The sequence below is a fragment of the Hordeum vulgare genome, chromosome 4H (assembly GCF_904849725.1).
Source record: "Hordeum vulgare subsp. vulgare chromosome 4H, MorexV3_pseudomolecules_assembly, whole genome shotgun sequence".
Lineage (NCBI taxonomy): Eukaryota > Viridiplantae > Streptophyta > Magnoliopsida > Poales > Poaceae > Hordeum > Hordeum vulgare.
Window position 1 is genome coordinate 56329070 of NC_058521.1, and position 24241 is coordinate 56353310.

General features: G+C 49.5%; 1 protein-coding gene across 4 annotated transcripts; it reads left to right on the plus strand.

Annotated features, from left to right (window-relative positions):
- The first annotated feature begins 267 nt into the window (after nt 1–267).
- Nucleotides 268–5850, plus strand: LOC123447858 (disease resistance protein RPM1-like). Of its 4 annotated transcripts, none has more exons than XR_006631557.1 (5): nt 268–504; nt 1118–1196; nt 2113–5069; nt 5320–5453; nt 5542–5850. XR_006631557.1 is itself a non-coding variant. In XM_045124561.1 (3 exons), exon 3 carries the CDS (start codon nt 2118–2120, stop codon nt 4860–4862), a length of 2745 nt encoding a protein of 914 aa, XP_044980496.1. In that variant the 5' UTR covers nt 268–504; nt 1118–1196; nt 2113–2117; the 3' UTR covers nt 4863–5209. The 4 variants fall into 4 exon arrangements, 1 of the variants encoding a protein (XP_044980496.1); XR_006631556.1 differs by having other exon boundaries at nt 5343–5453; XR_006631558.1 differs by lacking the exon at nt 5320–5453.
- The last annotated feature ends 18391 nt before the right edge of the window (nt 5851–24241 follow it).

Below are 24241 nucleotides of genomic sequence, written 5' to 3' on the forward strand. Positions count from 1 at the left end.
GCTGGAAAGCATGACAATTTAAGTTGGCAGAGAGAGGCAAGTTTAGTTAGCTAGCATTCCTCCTCGGTTCATTCTTTTTACCGTGCTTACGAACTAAATTTATCATTTTTCGTTTCAGTATAAACTGTCATAAAAACGTTCGATTTATCGTACCTTTTCAGCGAACGTCAGCTGAATAGCTTTAGCCAAAAAAAAAAAAACACACACAAAAAAAAACGTGATTGCGTGAGGGCTACCGACCGAGAGACATGGGGCATCGCAAGTAGCTATCGCCCACTGATTTTCACACTCGCTGCATTTCCTCCCGTCTTCCTTATCCCTTCGCCAGCTACCTCCACTGCTACGGAGTGAGCATGAGCTGAATCGCCGCAATATCCATCCATGGCTCCGCCCTGAAGACGAGTCAGTTTCGCAAGCCGGTTTAGTCAGCTCTCGTCAACGCTGCTGCCTTCTCGACTCCACTGCAGATCTCACACGCTTTGCGCTCGCGCGGGCTCCCGTCAGGTACCTTTTCTTTGTGAAATTCGTGGCTCCCAGCGCTTCTGCGTAGATCTCTGCCGTCTCACCCGGTAACTGGCAAGTGCCACCGCCGCTAGACTAAGTTGGGGTTTCGGGTACGTCGTAATCGAAACTGTTTTACGCCGAACTTGTGTGTTCCAAACAAGCTGAGATGGTTGTTTCCAGTTTTACTAGCGAAAAAGTTGTCGTCGGCCATGTGTTCGACGGAATGCCCCTGCGGGACCTAGAGGCCAAGACCCGCCACCGCAGGCAGGCAGAGGGGGAGAATATCACATGGAAACCAAGATTTTAAAAAGAACTTCATGGAAACCACATTTGAAAGTTTCGAAAAAAATCTGAAAAGAAATACGGGATGTTAAGAGGGTGATGTTCTATTGCCGAGGGGGCATAGTTGCCTCCACCCGATGTCGGCTGTCCTGTTTACCTGGGGAAACAGCGCCAAGGTGGCTAATGTTATTCATTGTAGTAGTGTGTAAATTGTTGTCATCCTGTTCTTGCCACTAACAAAAAATTTCGATCTTTAACTCTTGATTGCGTCTGCATCTTTGTACTTGGCTACATATTCTGATGTCCAATTTCTCCTTTTCTTATGCTGCAGACTTGATCACACTGGTCGTTCGTTCGGGACGTACCCTGCTGTCCTGCTCTATAGGCCACGATCTGTTAGTCTCCAAAAGGTGAGCATTAGCTGATCACGTCGACCACCACCATCAAATGCTGCATCTCCAGAGGACAGCTCTTTTCCCTGCAGTTTGCCAAATGTGATAAATTAACTAGAGAGTTGCAACCTTGTTCCAAACAGTGCATCCATTTATTTGCTAGACTACATATCAGTTGTGTTCTACGTGGATGCTGCTTCAATGGTTTTTTTGCTCAACTAGAATAAACATTAATTTCTTGCTGGTCCTTGCATTGTATCCTAGACCTATCGAGCTCCCTGCAATGAAAATCACAGACTTGCAGTTCTCTAGTCCAGATTACTTTCAGATGGGGTGACAATCGGATGTTCGTTCAAGCCTAGTGGGTTTGTCCTACTCTAATCTTTGTGCCCACCTGCCATTCACGTTACTATTTATTATTTCATTTTTTGGATTGTGCTAGGTGTTTTCACTTTGATAAAAAAGAATGACTTGGACTGAACCTTTGTTTGTGATACAGTTTATCTCTAGGATTGGGTCTCTGTTCTCGAATATGAGTCAAAGTCCTAGGATCTTTTTGAAATCCGACTGAGTCGAGTTCATTAGGAATTCCATCCGTTACTAGTACTGTTAACTGCGATCCAAGACCTCAGCGACCAAAGGCAGATTCTCTGATGTGGTGATATCTGACATCTTCCTACATGATAAATTATATTGTCTTAAATATGCTCTAGATTGATACATCCGGTTGAGGAAAAATTGAATATAATAGGCCAAGGGGGGAAATGCTACTCTGCACATACACGTTCATGAGCTAATTTGGTAACCATAATTCCTTCTTGTCTTGAAGGGGGTATCCCTGGCCTCTGCATTGATTAATGCACACAGCCATTAGTATCTTCTGAATGGTTATTTTTTATTCTGCCATGTAATATGCTCTATCTTTGCTGTTTAGATCAAATGGCCGAGGCGGTACTCATTGTTGTCACAAAGATTGGTGACATTTTACTAGAAGAAGCCACCAAAAGTGTCATAGCTAAGATTTCTGAAAAGGTTACTAATCTGAAGGAATTGCCAGTAAAAGTTGAGGAAATAAAGAAGCAACTGACCATGATGGGCAATGTTATAAGGCAGATAGGCACGGTATACCTTGCAGACGACGTTGTCAAGACTTGGATTGGGGTTGTTCGCAAGGTGGCCTATCATGTTGAAGATGTAATAGATAAATACTCATATCACCTTCTTCAACTTCAAGAAGAAGGGTTCCTGAAGAAATTCTTCATCAAAGGAACACATTATGTCAAAGTTTTCAGTGAAATTACGGATGAGATAGTTGAGGTAGAGAACGAGATTCAACTAGTTATAAAGATGAAAGATCAGTGGTTGCATCCCTTCCAGCTTGCCGCTAACCCACTTACTGAGATGGAAAGGCAGCGGTCCCAGGACAGCTTCCCAGAATTTGTCAAAGATGGAGATCTAGTAGGGATTGAAAAGAACAGGATATGGCTAACTAGATGGCTGTACTCCGAAGAGCCAGAGACGGAGACAGAGAACACCGTGATAACAGTATCTGGCATGGGTGGTTTGGGAAAATCTACCCTTGTTTCAAATGTTTATGAACGTGAAAAGATCAACTTCCCTGCACATGCATGGATTGTTGTGTCACAAGTCTACACTGTTGATGCCCTGTTGAGGAAGCTACTATGGAAGATTGGATACACCGAACAACCATTATCAGCAGGTATTGACAAAATGGATGTGCATGACTTGAAGAAGGAAATACAACAGAGACTTAAAAACAGAAAATATTTGATTGTGCTGGATGATGTCTGGGAGCAAGATGTATACTTCCAGATACATGATGCTCTCCAGGATCTCCCAGGCAGTCGGATCATCATTACGACACGGAAGGATCATGTTGCCGGAATTTCTTCTCCCACCCGTCACCTTGAGCTCGAGCCATTGAGCAAGTCTGATGCATTTGACCTCTTCTGCAGAAGGGCTTTTTACAACCAGAAGGGGCACATATGCCCCAAGGATTTTGAGACGATAGCTACTTCTATAGTTGACAGGTGCCATGGCCTACCTCTAGCAATTGTTACCATTGGTGGCATGTTGTCTTCAAGACAACGTTTAGACATTTGGACTCAAAAATACAATCAACTTCGAAGCGAGTTGTCAAACAATGACCATGTCCGAGCAATTTTCAATCTGAGCTACCATGACCTTCCAGACGACCTCAAAAACTGTTTTTTGTACTGCAGTCTATTCCCTGAAGACTACCAGATGTCACGTGAAAGCCTTGTGCGACTGTGGGTTGCTGAAGGCTTTGTGGTAAGAAAAGAAAAGAACACACCAGAGATGGTAGCTGAGGGAAATCTCATGGAATTGATCCACCGCAATATGCTTGAGGTTGTGGAGAATGATGAGCTTGGTAGGGTCAACACCTGTAAGATGCATGATATTGTGCGTGAATTAGCTATTATTGTTGCCAAAGAAGAGAGATTTGCTTCAGCAGATGATTATGCCTCAATGATATTGGTACAGCAGGATAAGGATGTTCGTCGTCTGTCATCATATGGATGGAAAAATGACAATGTAGTGAAAGTTAAACTTCCGCATCTTCGAACAGTACTCTTACTTGAAGCGATTTCACCCTGCTCTGGCATATTGCCGTCTATTTTGTCTGAATCCAACTACCTTGCTGTTCTTGAGCTGCAAGACTCTGAAGTCACTGAAGTGCCAACATCAATAGGGTCTATGTTCAATCTACGTTACATCGGGTTACGGCGCACTAAGGTCAGGTCACTTCCGGACTCTATCGAAAATTTGTCTAACCTTCACACTCTGGACATCAAGCAAACCAAAATAGAGAAGCTACCACGAGGGGTTGTGAAGATCAAGAAGTTGCGGCACCTTTTAGCTGATAGATATGCTGATGAGAAGCAGACAGAGTTCCGGTACTTCATTGGAGTACAAGCACCTAAAGAGCTGTCCAACTTGGAAGAACTGCAAACTCTCGAGACTGTGGAGTCCAGCTCTGATTTGGCAGAGCAGCTGAAAAAACTGATGCAACTACAAAGTGTGTGGATTGATAACATTAGTGCTGATGACTGTGCAAATCTGTTTGCTACCCTGTCAACTATGCCACTTCTTTCAAGCTTGCTTCTTTCTGCAAGGGATGCGAATGAGGCGCTTTGCTTCGAGTCTCTCAAACCAAGTTCTAGCTATCTGCACAGGTTGATTACCAGAGGACAATGGGCCAAGGGAACACTAAATAGCCCGATCTTTCTCAGCCATGGGAAAAACCTCAAGTATCTAGCTATAAGCTGGTGTCACCTTGGGGAAGATCCATTGGGGATGATGGCACCTCACATGCCGAACCTCACATATCTGAGACTAAACAACATGCACAGTGTAAAAACTTTGGTTCTGTCTAAAGACTCCTTTCCCAACCTGAAGACGCTTGTCTTAAGGCACATGCATGATGTTAGTGAGCTAAAAATCATTGATGGCGCTCTTCCCTGCATTGATGGTTTGTACATTGTATCGCTGTTGAAGCTCGATAAAGTCCCTCAAGGCATTGAATTCCTTCGCTCCCTTAAGAAGCTCTGGCTGCTGAACTTGCACAAGGATTTCAGAACTCAATGGGACACTAAAGGAATGCATCAGAAGATACTACATGTTCCAGAGGTTCGTGTCTAGACGCGGCAAGTCGGTTCTTTCTGCAGTGTATTCTTGTATGCTGCTTCCAGTGCAACTGTATCATACTTTCAACCATTCCAATAAGTTTGCCTCGACATCGCCAACAGCATTTGGTCGGTACTTCTATGCTGTAACAAATTTATCCCTCAAAGATTGGTTGGTGTCCATTGCCTTCCAGAGGCCTCTGTACCGTCTTTTTTTGCGGGGGTATGTATTTTTTGTTGACCTTGCTCTGTACCGTTTGTGTTGTTTATGTTACATGCTTTAGCAGTAATTTCATGTGAAGGTATGTATTGTTTGTACAGAACATCATCTATGATTAATCCTGTCAAAAACATTTCATTTTATATCTTGGTATCTTTTGATCCATGTCACTATATCACCCAATGATCTTTTGATCCCCAAATTTCAGATCAAAAATATTTCTATCTTGTTTTTCATTTTCTTTTCTGTTCAGTAGCACTTTTGTGCATTTCACAGGTATTTAGGTCTGCCAATTCCAACGGGGCTAAGAGCAACTCTAGCAGACGGAAAAATGTCTTTGCGGGCCGGCGCGCACGGCCGCGGATGCAGACCCTGCATAATGGACCCGTAAAAAAACATATTCGTGGAATATGCTTTTTCCGACCCCGCGCGGGCTGAAATGTCCCTCTCACCAACCGCTTCCGTTTATATGCAGGCCACCGCAACGGCGAGGGGGAAACCCGTGAATACGCGGGTTGGGGCCGAGATTTTGCTACGCCCCGCAAAAATATTTGCGGGCCGCGGCGGGATGCGGAGTCTGATCGGGCAGGTTTTTCCGTCCTGATCCGCATTTTGGCAGTTATTTTTCGGGTCGGGGCAGGATGCGGGGTCTGCTAGAGTTGCTCTAAACTAGTACTCGGTATCATCTTGGTTCGTCTGGTATGCTGTGTGATACACAAGGAAAAAGAACGCAAATTACATACCTTTTATGAATATATGCTTTACGTTCAGAAATGGAGCTGAAGACACTTTCTGTGGGCCGTAATACATCGTCTTGTAAGATTGATATTAGGAGATATTTTTTCTTGCTCCAGTTAAAGTCCGTGCTTCAGACGCCAGCAGCCAGAGCTTGGTAGAAGTTCAACAAGGCCGCGCTTTGCTAGAGGATACAATTACCGATCAGTAAATTTCACACATTTCAATCATATCACGTGAAATTTTCTCTGCCGGCCATGTCTGTTAAACACAGTTTATCTGTACCTAGAACATGAGATCTATAACACGTATCCAGGATAGTTTTGTTTAACTTTCGGTTACTAGAGATAGAACCAAATCATCTCATTTAACTCATGATAGGTCCGATCCCCCTCTTATCTCTTTCTTGACTTGTACTCCAAGTATGTATGCCTATCAGGGAGATTGGCCCCTGCATATAAACATGTAACCGCCTACCGTAGAGAGGCACGGCGCTTCTAGCTAATCTTTCATGGTAATCAGAGCGATTCTCTTCCACTACATCTAGCTGCCGCAAATACCCTCCACCATCCCCTCTCCTGCCATGGCCTCCTCCAGCTCCACCGCTGCTGCCCTCTCCGGCCAGATCATCGAGAAGCTAACCCGCAGCAACTACATCCTCTGGCGGACTCAGATCACGCCACAGATCAGAGGAGCTGGGTTCTTCGACTACCTTGACGGCTCCATGCCGGAACCGGCCAAGGCCATCATCGTCAAGGACAAGGATGGGAAGGAGGAAGCTACGCCAAACCCTCTTCATCCAATCTGGGTCAGGGAAGATCAGCAGGTACTTGGATATCTTCTGAATAACCTGTCAAAAGAGGTGCTCGTGCAGGTGACATCGATCGCCCATGCTCACGAGCTCTGGACGGCGCTTGCGAACATGTTCTCGTCGCACTCGCTGTCCCGTGTGAACAATATCCGCATTGCGTTGGCCAATGCTCGCAAGGGGAACTAGACGGTGGCGACCTACTTCGCCCAGATGAGGTCCCTCGCCGATGAACTCGCTGCAGCCGGTAAGCCACTACCTGATGAAGAGCTTGTCTCCTACATCTTGGCTGGACTTGACATGGAATACCAGCCTCTGGTGTCTGCGCTTGATGCCCGCACCACCATGGTCTCCCTCGACGATCTGTTCGCTCAGATGAGCAACTTCGATCAGAGGGTGGCCCTCTTCCAGCAAGTCAATCGAGGCAGCTTCAAATCCTCCGCAAACGCGGCCACACGTGGTCGCGGCGGTGGATCTCGTCATCGTGGACCACCCCGAAATCAGGGGAAGAACACCGGCAGCGGGAACAACACCAACCCTTCCCACCGCCAGAACGATGGCAATGGCGGGCGATCTTCCTACACCAACAACAAAGATGGCCACCCCTCCAACTCCAACAAATCCCGCTCCGACGCTATCAAGTGCCAAATCTGAGGCAAGCTTGGCCACTCTGCCAAGGACTGCTGGTACAAGTTTGATGAGGATGAAACTTCGTCCCAAGATGAAAAGGTGGCCGGAGCAGCTGACGGATCCTATGGAGTAGAGACACGAACTGGTACGTCGATAGTGGAGCTACCAACCACATCACTAGTGAACTGGAAAAAGTGACCATACGAGAGAAGTACCGTGGCCAAGATCACATCCACACGGCTAGTGGAGAAGGTATGAAGATCCACCATGTTGGTCACTCAATTATTAAAACCCCTCATCGCAAAATTCATCTTAGGAAAATCTTGCATGTTCCTAGTGCCTCTAAAAATCTTCTCTCAGTTCATCGTATTGCCATTGACAATCACGTTTTCTTAGAGTTTCACCCCTTCTTCTTTTTGATCAAGGATCAGGTCACAAGGAAGGTGCTCTATCGAGGTAGATGTGTTCGAGGGCTCTACCCCTTGCTCCCGGAGCTTAGGCGATCCAATAAACAAGTTCTTAGTGCCACCAAATTATCTTCATCAAGATGGCATGATCGATTAGGACATGCAGCTTTCTCTTTAGTTGAACGAGTGCTTAGGAAAAATAAGCTCCCATATGTTGGAGAGCATGATAATGAAATAGTTTGTGATTCTTGTCAAAGAGCAAAAAGTCATCAATTACCTTATCCAATATCTACTAGTGTGTCTACAAAACTATCACAACTCATTTTTTCTGATGTATGGGGTCCTGCTCCTTCCTCTGTTGGTAGACACACGTATTACGTTAGCTTCATCGATGACTATAGCAAGTACTCTTGGATCTATCTTCTCAAGAAAAGATCTGAGGTGTTTCAAGTCTTCCTTAATTTTCAAGCACTCGTTGAACGAAAATTCAACAGCAAAATCCTTGCTGTCCAATCTGATTGGGGAGGGGAGTATGAAAAACTAAACTCTTTCTTCCAAGAAATTGGCATCTCCCACCACGTGTCTTGTCCACATGCCCATCAACAAAATGGGTCAACCGAATGAAAGCATCGCCACATTGTTGATGTTGGTCTATCTCTCCTTGCTGGTGCATCCATGCCCCTAAAATTTTGGGATGAGGCTTTCCTCGCTGCTGTTCACATCATAAATATATTGCCTAGCCGTGTCATCAATTATGAAACTCCCATGGAAAGGCTTCTTCAAACTAAACCCAATTACACATCTCTTTGTGTTTTTGACTGCGCATGCTGGCCAAACCTTCGACCCTGCAACAATCGAAAACTTATGTTTCGATCCACACAATGTGTGTTCATTGGGTATAGTGCTCTCCACAAAGGGGTGAAGTGTCTAGATGTATCCACCGATCGGGTTTACATCTCCCGTGATGTTGTTTTTGATGAAACCAAGTTTCCATTCGCCACACTTCATCCCAATGCCGGTGCTCTCCTTCGCCAAGAAATATTACTTCTACCACCTAACCTTGTCCATTGTGATCGTGGGGAAAATAATTGTGTTGATCAACGGGTGACTAATCCTCATAACCATATGCTTGAGCCCTGTCATGATGCAGATCCAAATAGAGAAGAAAATGGCGTCCCGGATGATGGCCTGGATGCTCCAAACAATCAACATTTTATGTGTCTCCCGTCGGGGAACAGATCCTCCTCGGGATCGGTGCAGCTGCAGGACGCCAGAAGATCCGCTCCGGGATCTGCGCAAGTCACGGCGCCAGAAACCGCGCCTCCTGCACCTGCGCATGCACGACGCGGCAACCCGAGCCCCTCACCTGCCACGCGGATTCCTTCCATTCGCTGGTCGGCGGGTGGTCTGCAAACGTACACGCGATGCCACCGATCTCCTACGGGCGAGCCGACACCGACTGATGTTGATTCCAACCCGACGGGCCAACCGACGCTCACGGGTGGGCCAACGAGCGCTGATTCGGCGCAATCATTGCGTAATCATGCGACTGACGGATCTGCTCCAACCGGCTCCGGATCTTCTGCGAGGGATTCGCCACACACCCATGCTGCTAACGCTGCAGAATCTACAGAAAATCCCAACGGGCGCGGCGAGGTTGGTGCACCAGGAGGGTCTGCCTCGGGATCAGGCGTTGGATCTTCTGTGCCGAGTCAAGCTGTTGTGCCTTCTCCATCACGAACAAGGTTACAAAAAGGAGTTCTTAAACCATTTAATTACAAAACCAAGTTTGGTTTAGCTTGTTCTACAGGTGAACCGGCCACTCTTAGTGAAGCACTGGCTGATACAAAATGGAAAAAGGCAATGGAAGAAGAATATATGGCACTTTAGAGGAATAAGACTTGGCATTTTGTTCCTTCAAAGCAAGGTAAAAATTTAATTGACTGCAAGTGGGTCTTCAGGATTAAAAGAAAATATGATGGCACCATAGATCGTTATAAAGCAAGACTAGTTGCAAAGGGGTTTAAGCAACGGTATGGCATAGACTATGATGATACCTTTAGTCCTGTTGTTAAAGCTGCTACCATACGTCTAGTCTTGTCCATTGTTGTATCAAGGGGATGGAGTCTTAGACAGCTAGATGTACAGAATGCGTTTCTCCATGGTGTTCTGGAAGAGGAAGTTTACATGAACAACCTCCTGGGTTTGAAAACAAACATGCACCCACTCATGTCTGCAAGCTTGATAAAGCTCTCTATGGGTTAAAGCAAGCTCCGAGAGCATGGTACTGACGTCTCAGTCAAAAACTGCAAGCTCTTGGTTTTAGGCCTTCCAAATCTGATACATCCCTTTTCATCTATAATAAGTCACATACATCTGTTTTTGTGCTTATTTATGTTGATGATATTATTGTCACGAGTTCATCTAATGAGGCAGTGACAGGATTATTGAAGGATCTAAATGTTGAGTTTGCTCTTAAAGATCTTGGTGATCTTCATTTTTTTCCTAGGGATTGAGGTTAAGAAATCTGGAGCTGGCCTTCACCTATCTCAGGAAAAATATGCCGCAGATTTGGTCAAAAGGGTTGGATTGCAAGGATGCAAACCTTCATCAACTCCTTTGTCTAGCACAGAAAAATTGTCACTTACAGAAGGAGATCTCTTGAATCAAGAGGACAACACTAGGTACAAAAGTCTGGTAGGGGCACTTCAATATTTGACTCTGACCAGACCTGATATTTTTTTGCTGTTAACAAAGTATGCCAATTTCTTCATGCACCCACTACTGTTCATTGGACTGCTGCCAAACATATAGCCAGATACATAAAAAATACTATGAATGTTGGCTTAACCTTCAACAGGTCGTCATCCACACTTGTCAGTGCTTTTTTAGACTCTGACTGGGCAGGCTGTCCATATGACAGACCTTCTACTGGAGGGTTTGCTGTTTTCTTTGGACCCAATCTTATTTCATGGTGTGCAAAGAAGCAAGCTACTGTATCTAGATCCAGTACAGAAGCAGAATACAAGGCATTAGCCAATGCCACTGCAGAAATTATCTGGGTACAGTCTATGCTGAAAGAACTTGGTGTAAAATGCACTCAGGCTCCATGTTTGTGGTGTGATAATCTTGGTGCCACATACTTATCTGCCAACCCAGTGTTTCATGCAAGGACTAAACATATTGAGATAGATTTCCATTTTGTCAGAGAAAGAGTTTCAAATCGACAATTGGAAATCCGGTTTGTTCACTCACGAGACCAAGTGGCTGATGGGTTTACTAAAGCCCTACCAACAAAGAATTTTGAAGAATTTAAACGTAATCTCAACTTAACAAAGTTGTGATTAAGGGAGAGTGTTAAACACAGTTTATCTGTACCTGGAACATGAGATCTATAACATGTATCCAGGATAGTTTTGTTTAACTTTCGGTTACTAGAGATAGAACCGACTCATCTCATTTAACTCATGATAGGTCCGGTCCCCCTCTTATCTCTTTCTTGACTTGTACTCCAAGTATGTATGCCTATCAGGGAGATCGGCCCCTGCATATAAACATGCAACCGCCTGCCGTAGAGAGGCATGGCACTTCCAGCTAATCTTTCAATGTCAACCTCCATAATTACTAGTTCATGCATGTTACTCCTTCCGTTCCTAAATATAAAACCTTTTAGTGATTTCACTATGAACTACGTACGGAACAAAATGAGTGAATCTACACTTTAAATTATGTTTATACACATCTGTATATAGTCCCTAGTGGAATCTTTAAAAGGTCTTATATTTAAGAACGGAGGGAGTATGACATTATTATTCATTGCCTCTGCAGACAACTGCATCATGTATCTAGTGATTTCTAAGAAGCAATTAGCTTTTGTACTATGAATAGATCTGTATTTTGCAACTGTTACATGCTTTGTATTTTATTCAGTATGGGTTCTCAAACATTGGCTCCGACTCCATAAAGAACACGCTGGTTCTGTTTTTACTAGGTTCATCATCTTCATGCTGCAGTACCGAGCAGTGAAGAAATTAGCATTTATGTAGTGTATGATCTCCTAGTGTTTTGTTCTATCAAAACTTTTGTCAAAACTGAAAGGAATGTATTACTGCGTGAGTGCCATTTTACAATGAATCAACAAAGTGGCGCATCTACTCGAATCAAATAGGACGCCACCTAAATTACAACTAGTACAGGAAGTTACCGAATAAACTTATCAGCCCGTCAGCCGGCGCCTACAAGGATCACCACGGTGCCCTGCTGCTACGAGCTCATGTGAGGGGCGTCCACTGCTCGCCGCCCAGGCTGCCGTCGCCCCTGCGGCTGCGGTGGCTAAAGCATTAAGTATGTTTTGGGGAGATTAAGGCATCTTCAATGACAATTCGTAAATTTTCTTCTGCATCCGTTTGCAAATAAAGGGAGACCAGTTCAGGGACATGGAAGCGGAAGGACGATATTCAACTCTAGCCGCATATATTTTAAACCTTTTTTCTTTAAACTGGATGAAATACATGCAAACTCGATCGGATTTAATGCAAACACGGCGTATTTTATTACATTTCAAAAATCTAGAACAAAAAAAAGACCCGTCCCTAAACCTGTCCTGCGACCGCCGCGTTCGGCGTCCAAGCCCATGTCATCCATCCGCCGTCTCCATGAGCACCGACGATAAGACCGATGAAGTGAAGGTGGGGTCTCCCGTGGGAAAGAGTAGAACACGGAAGATGGACTGGCCCACATGGGATACCATACCAGGCATCGCTGCCTCCCATGACCTACTCATCCTTGAAGGAGTCCGCAACCTCAGTGGCGAATCTTGCAAGAAGATGAAGGGTGGGCTCAAAGTTTAGTGTTTCTATAAAAAATCAAAAACTCTTTAATTCTTTGGTTCAAATAAGGTCAAAATAAATTATAGAATAGTAGAAATTTTTCAAGCCTGTTGAAGCCCCCTGCTAGATTGGTCGTTGCGCGACCTGCCCGTCGCCGGTGGACGTGAGGTCTAAAATGAAAATGATGGCGCGGCGCTATCTTCGTTACACCGAGCGGGCTGATGGTTCGTCGGCGCCGCATAGAAGACGCAGCTTGCATTGTTCTCCTCCGCAATTGCGTGCAGCTGCGCCTTCGTGGCAGCTGCTTCCTGGCGAGCGGTGTCTTAACGCGGACAAAACATTAATACTGTCATATGTGCTACACGCTACAAAACATTGATACAATTGTATGAGTTTAAGTCTGCCTTTACAATTGCCAATAAGATGACAAAAAATTAATAATTTAACTGGAAGAGAACTTACCTGCTATTTTTTTTCAACGTTTATGCTCATTCACAACCGAAGTAAGCCTCCCATTTGACGCTTAAAAGGTACTGTAAATTAATATTTCGAGTGTTTGGAGGCACTTCCCAGGTGATATGGTCCGTATATAAAAATGCGGAGCTTCATCTGCCATCTTGTTTGTGCGATGGCAGCTCCTAATTTGACATGGTTTTGCTCGTTCCGCAACATTTATCATGTCCGGCATGTCCTGATCATGAGTGTCAGTTGGACCGGATTTGTGACTTGCACATCAGCCTCATTAAAAATATCAGCAGAGAACTTGAAGCATTCAGCTTAGAAATAAATCAATCTTAACAATGTTTGACAACGCTTTTCTCTTCATACCTGCTGAATTGCAATACCACGATTAGCTATATTTGATAAGTTTAACATAGGAAAAAGTTGCAGCACAAATAATAACTCATACAAGATAATTTGCATCATGACCACAATAGCCACTGCGTGCCGACGCCCCCTCCCGGCCTGCCTGCTCTCCCCCCGCCGGCCCCGCGACTGCCTGCACCGGCTCCTCCAGGCCGGCCCCAAGGCCCGCCTCCCATCCTCCGGTTCGCACCTACAGGGAGGTGCTCATGGCTCGCCACGCCGGTGATGGCCAGCCCCGGCCAAAAAGGGTGTCCCCGGCTGACCAGAGAACCCGGCCCACGCCTTCTGCCCGTGGTCATGCCCTGGACGAGGGTGCCGGCGCCGGCCCGTCGCGCTCCGAGCGTGGTGGCTCTGACCGGACGGGGAGGTCGCCAGAGTACTACGCTGGCACCTCCCTTCGCCGCCCTTCGCTGCCTCGGGACCTGGAGAGGGACCCCCGCTTGTCGCTGTCGGGCTCGCCGGGTGACGCTCGCCGTCGGGAGGCTGCGCGCCTGAGCCCTCCTGACGTTGACCGGGAAGCGGCTCTGCGTGCCGAGTTGGTGGTGCGCCCGCCTCCGGCTCCCCGGTCTCGAGACGAGCCTGCCCCTCGCGATCCGCCGGCTCGGCCCCCTGCTCCCCGGCCCTCGGCACCGGCTTGGCGGAGGGATCGCCAGGACCATCACCGGGAGGAGCGGCGGGGCAGCCCACCTCTGCGGCGTGGTGCTGATGACCGCCGCTCAGATTGGCGTTCCTCTCGGACGGAGGGTGCGGACTAGCGCCGGGACGACGGGCCCTCTAGGCGCGCGTCCCCGGTGCTCCCGCCAGCTGCTCCCCGACCGCCCCGGCTCTGGCGAAGAAGAAGAAGAAGTCGAAGAAGAAGAAGGCGGCTGGTGCGACCCCTGTGGGTGATGGTTGCCCGGCTCCACCGGGGGTTTTGAAGTAGGAGGCTCCGGACCCCCTGGCTCGGGGTAGTCCCCAACGCTCTCGTGAGGATACGATGTGCATCAACTGCGGGTGCGCATGACACTACCGCTCGGAGTGTGAGGCCCCCCCGCGATGCCCCACGACTCTGGCCTACCTTGGGTATGGTACTGAGAGGGGGAGCTTCTACTTCGCGGATGCCGAGATTGAGGAGGAGGTAGTTCGGCCACACCCGGCGACTGTCACCCTGGCGCCCGAGCAGGCCACCCCAGCTGGGTTGGTGATCTCGGCCGATCTCATCCGGGAGGAGCTTGCAGCCTACATTGGCGACTTTCGATACTCCGCGTTCGCTTGGGAGGTGACTGAGACGGCCCCCCTCGTCTTCTCGGTCCCTTTCCCCTCGGCCGAGCTCCTCCGGCTCTGCTCTCATGACTTCACCCGCTGTCCCATCAACAAGTTCATGATTTCCCTCAAGGCGGCGGCAGCGGAACCTGACCCCGTCCTGCCTTTGGAGAAGGTGTGGGTCCTCGTCTATGGCCTCCCGAGGGGAGGCAGTGCGGCTCCATGGGGTGGCAAACTTACTCACATCCTGAAAGCCATCTCCGAGCCGGTGGGAAAGCTGATCACCGCCGACCTGGCATCTTTTGAGGATGATGGCCCCGCCCGCATTGAAATCCTCTGCCCGGCTCCTGCTGAGATCGATGGTCTGTCCTTGGTCTTCTACTTTGGCTCCAAGGGTAGGCGCCTCACCTTTGAGCTCGAGTCCTCGGCTCCGGTGGACCCTTTGGGTTTGGACCCTGATGATCCGGATCCTGGCGACGGGGGGCTCGACGACGAGGGGGCTCCTCGGAGGAGGGTTCATCTTCTGAGGGGGATGATACTGCTGGAGGGGCTCAGCCCGAGTCGTCTGATGCTAGGCGGATCCCCGCCACTTCGGCCGCTGGACCGTCGGGTCACGCAGGGGGTACTCCAGTGGTGGCGCTGGTCTCGTTGTCTGCGGTAGACACTGGGTTGCCTCCCTTGTCTCTGACAGTCCAGTGGTCGCCGCCGAGGAGGAGGTGAGTGTGGGCATGGAGGTGTGCCCTGCCTCATCCCCACGCTCGCCCGGGGTGGTCTGCTACTCGCGTTCTCCGGGGTCCCCCCTTCCCCAGTCTTGGGGTCCCTCGACCAGCACCCCCACCCGGTCATCGACCCCGGCTGGCTCTCGGAGTCCACCCCCGCGCCCCGCTCCAGGCCACGGGAGGGCTCCTCCCCGTGGTGGCTGCGCGGCAGAGTGCGCGGATCAGCCAATCCTGGATCCTTGAGGATGGCCGCATCCCGACGATCCCTGAGCTGGCGGCCCGCCGTGCCGCGGCCCGTGACCTGTTCCCGGGTACGTCCCCCTCCCTCCCTACCTCTCATTCTGGTTCTCGTTTTTCTGTGCTTACTAGCAATATGGTGCCCCCATTTGGCTGATGTGGCCGCGGTAGTGGTACTGTGTTCCGAGGGGAGAAAGGTCCCCCTCTAGAGCAGATCTCCGCCTTGTTCGCCAAAGAGAGGTTTGAGGGGGCGTTGGCGGAAGCCCGTGCATTCGCTGCGCGGGCAGAACCCTCCCCCTCGATGCAATCCGTACCTGGTCATAGCGAGACCAGGGATGGTGGTGCACCCCCGGTAGTAGGTGGGATCGTGGCGCCCATGGATGGGCTCCCTTCTATCTGGGAGCCCAGGGGGCGCCCTCCCACCCGTCTCAACCCCATCGAGACCCGCCGCGAGGTGTGTGGGTCTGCTCCCAGATCAGCTTCCCCCGGCCCGGTAGCCCTCGGTGCCCCCTCTGCTCGGGGGCACCGGGGTCGCCCGCCTAAGGATCTCCCCCGTCCCGCGATTGACGGGCGGGCTAGCTCGGCCCCGCTTGCGGGGCCTAGGTATCCATACGAGGTTATTAAATGAAGCTCCTATGTTGGAACATCAGGGGCTTCGGCCTCACTGGCCGGCGGCAGCAGCTCATCGAATATTTGTGTCAGGAAGAGATTGACATAGTGGGACTGCATGAAACGATTCGCCAGGATTTTAGCATGCACGAGCTCCAACGGTTGTCCCGTCACCATTTTGCCTGGCAGTGGCTTCCTGCGACGGGCCACTCCGGGGGAATCTTGCTCGGTGTTAGGGAGGATGCGTTCTCGTTTGAGGACATGGACCGCGAGGAGTTTTTCGTGAGCATGGCCGTCACTGACCGACGAGTTCAGCTCAGTTGGGAGGTGATTATCGTCTATGGTCCGGCGGACCATAGCCGCTCGGCAGACTTCCTTGCCGAGTTGAAAAACAAGGTGGAGAGGTGCACCACCCCGGTGGTGGTGGCCGATGATTTTAACCTCATTAGGTGGTCTTCTGATAAAATCTCGCTAAATGTGGATCGATCCCGAATGCGTCTCTTCAATTATTGCATTGCGGACCTCGTGCTCCGTGAAATAGCCTGCGTTGGGGCTAGGTTCACGTGGTTGAATAAACAGGCGGACCCCATCCGGAGTGTCTTGGATCGGGTCTTTGTGTCAGCCCAATGGGAAGTGATGTTCCCTCTTTGTGGTCTTAAGGCGGTCACGCGGATTGGCTCCGACCATACCCCCCTGATTTTCTCGACAGGGGATGGGTCCCCCTAGATCCCGTCGCTTCCGCTTTGAGACGTTCTGTCTAGAGCAACCTGGTTTCTGCGAACGGGTTCGCGACCGCTGGCGCCTTGCGGCCTCCTCCCCGCCGCATGTCTTCTATGCGGTGGATGTATGGCACCACTGTGCTAAGTTGGCTTGCCAGGCCATGAAGGGCTGGGGTGCAAACTTGGGCGCTGACCTCCGGGCCCATAAAGGGGCCCTGCTGGGTCAGCTTAAGGCGCTGGATGAATTGGCCGATGGGTCGGGTCTGTCCCCGGATGACTAGATTCGGAGATACTCCCTGGATACATCGCTCATGGACATCTTCAAGAGCGAGGAATTGTTCTGGCAGTGTCGAGGGGGGCAGAACTGGCTCCTGAAGGGTGATGCGAACACCGCTTATTTTCAGGCCATCGCTAATGGCCGTAGGCGAAAATGCGCCATTCCTTTCCTCTGGGATGGGGATGCTCTCCTGGAAATCCCAGAGGACATCTCATCCCATATTTACTCCTTCTATAAGGAGTTGTTCTCGGCTGAGCCGCGTGGAGGCACCTCCCTGTGTGAGGACTTCTAGCCGCTAGCTGATCAGGTGTCCTACACGGAGAATGCGGAGCTTACTCTCCTGTTCTCCCCGGAAGAGGTGGGGCAGGTGATCGCCTCTATGAAAGCGTGCTCGGCCCCGGGACCGTATGGCCTCCCGGTTATCTTCTTCCAGAGATTCTGGGAGACCGTGCGCCCGGTTATCATGCCCATGTTCCAGGAATTCTATATCGGCACCCTGGACATGGGCAGGATTAACTTTGGCGTCATTGCTCTCATCCCCAAAGTAGTTGGGGCTTCGGACATCCGGCAATTCCGTCCCATCATGGTGATTAACGTGTTGGCGTGAATCTTTGCTAAGGTCTGCGCTACTCGTCTGTCCCCTGTGGCTGAATGGATTGCTCACCCCCTCCACTCCGCATTCCTGAAGGGCAGGCGGATTCATGATGGGATCCTTGCCCTCCACGAGATTGTCCACGAGGTGGCGTCCAAGGGGATCAAGGGGGTCTTTCTCAAACTAGACTTCCAGAAGGCGTATGACCGTCTTGATTGGTCCTTTTTGAGGTTGGTGATGGAACGACGGGGCTTTGGCGAGAGGTGGTGTTCCTGGATCATGCAACTTGTCAGATCTGGTAACACGGCGATCAATATCAACGGTGACGTGGGCCCCTTTTTCCAGGCTTCTAGGGGGGTAAAGCAAGGGGACCCTATATCCCCCTTGCTTTTCAACATCGTCGTCGACGCCCTTGCTGGCATCTTGGATAAGGCCAAGCTAGCTGGACATATTCAGGGGGTGGTTGGCCACCTCATATCGGGAGGTGGTGTCTGCCATCTCCAATATGCAGACGACACCATGATCATGGTTGCAGGCTCCGACTCGGACATTGCTAATCTTAAGTTCCTTTTGCTCTGCTTCGAGGAAATGTCTGGACTTAAGATTAACTTTGATAAGAGTGAGGTTGTGGTCCTCGGCTTCTCCGACGAGGAGCAACACAGGATCGCGGACAAACTGAACTACAAGCTGGCTATCCTCCCCATCTCATATTTGGGGATGCCCCTGGCTGAGTCCAGGATCTTGGTTAGCGGGTTTGATCCGCTGGTGGGAGGAGTAGTGTCCCGTGCGGAGCCCTGGTGCGGCAGGTTCACGTCCAAGGGCGGCAAGACCGTCCTCATTAGCTCTAACCTTGCGAGCCTCCCCATGTATATGATGGGGATGTATATCTTGCCCGAAGGCATGCATAGTTCCTTTGACAAGGAGCTGGCTAGGTTCTTCTGGCAGGCAGGGATGGTAGACCCAAATACCACATGGTGAAGTGGGCCGATATTTGCTTACCGAAGGACCGAGGGGGCTTGGGCATACCTGCATCCCGCCGCATGAACGTTGCCATGATGCTGCGTTGGGTGTGGCGGATCCTGCAGGGAGATGGGGGGTCTGTGGCTACAATTGATTGAGGCCAAGTACCTTCAGGGTAGACCCCTCTTGGCATGCTCGCTCGCGTCTGGGTCGCAGTTCTGGAAATCTATTCAAGCCATCAAGAACAATATTAGGTTGGGCCTGCGGGTCTCGGTGGGCAATGGGCTAGGACCCAGTTTTGGTTGGACCCGTGGCTGGATGGGGAACCTTTACGCCTGCGATTCCCGAGGCTCTTTGCTATTTGCGGCGACCCAACCGTCCTTGTCTCCACGTCTGCTCTGGAGGACGGATGGCATGTTGCATTCCGCCGTCCCCTCGGTCCAGCCGAGGCCCACGAGTGGGAGATCTTGCAGGAAGTGGTTCCTCTCCCAGTCTCGTCGGGTAGAGATACTGTGTCTTGGGGTCTTTCTCCTTCGGGGAATTCTCCGTTAGCTCGGCGTATTTGGATCTGTGCAGGATGCCGGTCCTTCCGTGGTTATCCCCACTTTGGAAGGCACCGTTGCCCCTGAAGATTAAGATTTTCGTTTGGCAGCTTCTCCGAGATCGCTTGCCTTCAGGGACCGAGGTGCTGAAACGCCATGGTCCGGGTAACGGCACCTGTCCCTTGTGCCACGTCCCGGAGACTGGAACTCACATTCTTTTCTCATGCGTTGTGGCACAAGCCCTTTGGTGCTTTGTGCGTGAGGATCTGGGACCAGAGTGGGAGGCCCATGACCTTGCAGAATTTCTGCAGGTAAGGGCCACCCAGGTTGGTCGTAAGCGCTGACTGTTCTGGCTGGTATTCGCGGTGCTGACGTGGACTCTTTGGACGACTCGCAATAAGATGGTGATTGAGCGGGTGTTTGAGCGGCATGCATCTGACTCGTTCTTCAAATTCATTGCCTTCTTATAGCTTTGGCATCCGCTCGTTAGGACCCGAGACCGCGACCGGCTTCAGGGCTATCTGGACGCGTTGCTGATGTTCGCCCGGCGGCTCTCCCCCCGCTCTCATGATGCTTAGCTTGCCCCTATGTTGGCGTTTTCTTTTTTATTTTTTCTTTTCTTGGGTGTGACTGTGCTGTTGCCCCATCGTTCTTTTGTTTTATCACTATGTTGGGCTGTGGTTGTATGGATGCTGTAACATTTGCTTTATATATAAAGCGGGGCGAAAGCCTGTTTCGAGATATGTACAGGGTTTGAATTCTTCATAGAATAGTAGCATTACAAATCATACAACCAAAACAAGTAACTATTAAAATCCGATGTATATGTTCACCAACGATACAAGATGAGATTGAGATTAGTAAATGCATGGTGTGATGTTTTGATGTGTTAAACCTTGGGTCCTTGTCTAGTTTCCGTTGGTTGGAATGAAGGTTGCATCGCGCGGTTACCGTTACGCAGTATTGATGGAATCGGGAGCAGTAGGGCAGGGAGAAGTGGCGGCCGGGCGGGCGAGGACATGGTACGCGGCGACTAGCTTCTGCGTACTAATCCATGCGAGGCCGCGACAGGGCAGGCCCTAGCTCTGGCCCCATCCCATCACCCGCGTGGCATGGCTGGCCTGGCCTGCGGCACCCACCGCGTGGCGGTCCCGCTCCCCAGCCTCGTGGCGCCATGGTGTTCCATTCGATATCAATATTCTGGTTCCCTCGGCCCGACGCACGACACATAGATTCGGCTCCCAAGCACCAACAAGGATTCTAGGGGACAAGCCGGCAGGACTCTCCGGCTTCGGGGACTAGGATAACCCCGGGTAGCCTCATCCACCTTCATGACCATTTTCAAAAACAACGAGTCCGGCTCGGCCCCTCAAGCACCGGTTCTAGCAAGTCGGCTCCGACTGGCTTCGGCCGGCTCCGATTGGCTCAGCCGGTTCACGGATAGACCCTCATGCCTCCAGCTCCAGGCGACCCGCCAGCCGACGGGCCCCCTCCTGCTAGTCGACGACCCATACAACAAGGACCGTCCCCTCTGACGGGACGCAACGTAAGACCAGACACTCGATGGCATGGTCTGCTCATGGCTATATTGGAGCCGGTCGTACCATCGACCTGTGCCGACTGTGACCGGGGAAGACGGCCTAGGTCTACTCGACTCTCATCATCGCCTACTCCCTGCCGTCCCTCATACGTGGCGGCCGGGGAATCGGCCATACCATGAGCCACAGGGGGGAGGGCGACGGATGCTTCACGGGGTGCCCCTCCGATGGGACCCCTCACCTGGTAGGCCCCACCAGCGACAAGACCGCTTTAGGGGTGGGACCCTCTAGCAGGCCAGGGAGGCCGCTAGTCGGCCCCCACCTGTACCACTAATGTATACTTTAAGCCGGGATGGCTGGCCTATAAAGCCCCCCGGCCATCCCCATGCAACGGGGCAGCCGATCATCACACACACACACACCCACACACAAAAAGAGCCAAGGAGAGAAAGCAACTCCTTCTTCCTGCTCTAGCCATCAACTCAAGGAGGAGCATTGTAGCCCTTGTCTACCATATAACAACTCCGGCAGGACTAGGGGTGTTACCTCCCACGGAGGGCCCCGAACCTGGATACATCGCGTGTCAGCAACGCTTGCTCCCAATCCCACTCTCGGAGTCTGTCGACGCACAGTGGCCCCAATCACACGAGATAAGTCACCCCATGACATCTGTTGTGAAAAAACGACGACAACCACCGTGAGGTCCGTCTTCCTCAAGTGGGTGTCCACATCATGCACGCCGAACTCCATTGGAGTGCCCCTTAATGTGTCGTCAACGATGTGCTTATTGTGTTCTGGGGCGCGAACGAAAGCGTGAAGAGACTATCCTTAATGGCCGTGGGTATAAATGGAGGCCCGATGTCCTGGAAAACCGGCACGTCCGGATGGCAGTTTTTGCAGCACGTGATTCAGTCATGGAGCATGTAAGTGCGTCGGGCGACACGTGCGGCGCAACCGCATGCATATGGATCCCCGAACATGATCGTGGGCGGGCCCCAACCGCTGGCAGAGCGTGCGCGGAGGGACGCGAGAGCAGAGCATGCGGAGGGACACGAGAGAAGAGCACAACGAGGAACGTGAGGTCGAACCAGACCATTTTGTGCTTGTCCTCTGATACGTCTCTAACTTATCTACTTTTCCAAACACTTTTGCTCTGGTTTTGACCTCTAATTTGCATGATTTGAATGAAACTAACCCGGAGTGACGTTGTTTTCACCAGAACTACCTTGGTGTTATTTTTGTGCAAAAATAAAAGTTCTCGGAATTGGCCGAAACTTTTTGTGAATTATTTCTGGCATTTATAAGGAATATGGAGCGAAGACCTACCGGAGAAATGCTGCCAGGGGCCCACAAGCCAACAAGGTGCCCCGTGGCCGCGCCCTGATGTCTTTGGGGCCCACGTGGCTCCTCCGACCCTAATTCCAGCCCTATGGCACTGAGTTAATAAGTTAGTCCCAAAAAATATATAAAAGGCATGCAAAACATCCAAAGTTTGACAAGATAATAGCATGAAACCATCAAAAATTATAGATACGTTGGAGACGTATCAAGCATCCCGAAGCTTAACTCCTACTCGTCCTCGAGTAGGGAAGTGATAAAGAATGAATTTTTGATGTGGAATGCAACCTAGCATAGTTGTCCTTTGCAACTTCTTTCACGTGACATGAATGTTCAGATCCGTAAGATTCGAAACAATAGTTTTCTATTGACATGAAAACAATAATACTTCAAGCAAGCTAGCAAAGTAATCATGAACTTTCAAAATAACAAGGCCAAGGAAAGTTATCCCTACAAAATCATATAGTCTGGCTATGCTCCATCATCCACACACAACTAATGTAAATCATGCACAACCCCGGTATTGGCCAAGTAATTGTTTTCGCACTCTTACTTTCTCAAACTTTTTATAATTATCACGGAATACATGAGCGCGAGCCATGGATATAGCACTATAGGTGGAATAGAGTGTGGTGGTGGTTGTGAGACAAAAATGAGGAGATGGTCACATTGACTCGACGTATCAAAGGGCTATGGAGATGCCCATTAATAGATATCAATGTGAATGAGTAGGGATTGCCATACAAGGGATGCACTAGAGCTATAAGTATGTGAAAGCTCAAAAGGAAAACTAGTGGGTGTGCATCCAACTTGCTTTCTCACGAAGACTTAGGGCAATTTTTGAGGAAGCCCATCATTGGAATATACAAGCCAAGTTATATAATAAAGATTCCCACTAGCATATGGTAGTGACAAAGCAAGAAGCTCTCAATCATGAAGAACATGGTTCTATTATGAAGCACAAGTGTGGAAAAAGATAGTAGCATTGTCCCTTCTCTCTTTTTCTCTCTCTTTTTTTTTATTTGGGCTCTTAGGCCTCTTTTTTTCTTCTTTTTTTTGGGCTCTTTGGCCTCTTTTTTTATTTCCTCACATGGGACAATGCTCTAATAATGATGATCATCACACTTTTATTTACTCAGAGCTCAAAGCTTAGAACGATGATGACTCTATAGGAAATGCCTCCGGTAGTGTACCGGGATGTGCAACGATCTAGCTTGGCGTATGACGTTGGAACATCTCGCTAGCTATCTTATGATCATGCAATGGAATATAAGAGTGACGGCACAAGTCATGAGACGGAACGGTGGGAGTTGCATGGCAATATATCTCGGAATGGCTATGTAAATGCCATAGTAGGGAGGTATGGTGGCTGTTTTGAGGAAGGCATATGGTGGGTTTGTGCACCGGCGAAAATTGTGCGGCACTAGAGAGGCTAGAAATGGTGGAAGGTGAAAGTGCATCTATACCATGGACTCACATTAGTCATGAAGAACTCACATACTTGTTGCGAAAGTTTTTATTAGTAATCGAAACAAAGTGCTAAACGCATACTCCTAGGGGAAGGGTTGGTAGGTGTCAACCATCGCGCGATCCCGACCTCAACACAAAGGATGACAATCAATAGATCAATTATGCTCCGACTTCCTAACATAGCCGTTCACCATACGTGCATGCTACGTGAATCACTAACTTCAACACAAGTATTTCTAGATTCACAACACCCTACTAACATAGCTCTTAATATTACCAAATCCACGTCTCAAAACTAATTGAGAGGAATCAGGACTTCTCTTTCTACTCAATGCACATGAAGATGGAGGTTTTTGTATCCTCTTTGGGTACCTATCACTTTTGGGACTACTTTCATAGCATAAGCCAACTACCAAGTCACACACCGCCGTGCTCTAAAAGATATAAGTGAAGCACATAGAGCAAAAGTATCTAGCTCAAAAGATATAAGTGAAGCACTATGAGCATTCTAGCAAAATCACGATGAGTGCATGTCTCTCTCTCTCTAAAAAGGTGTGCAGCAAGGATGATTGTGACACAACAAAAAGAAAAGACTCCTACGATACAAGACGCTCCAAGAAAAACACATATCATGTGGTGAATAAAAATATAGCTCC

What these genes read in the sequence shown, in the direction of transcription:
- LOC123447858 (XM_045124561.1), top strand. Translation starts at nt 2,118, where the DNA reads ATGGCCGAGGCGGTACTCATTGTTGTCACAAAGATTGGTGACATTTTA.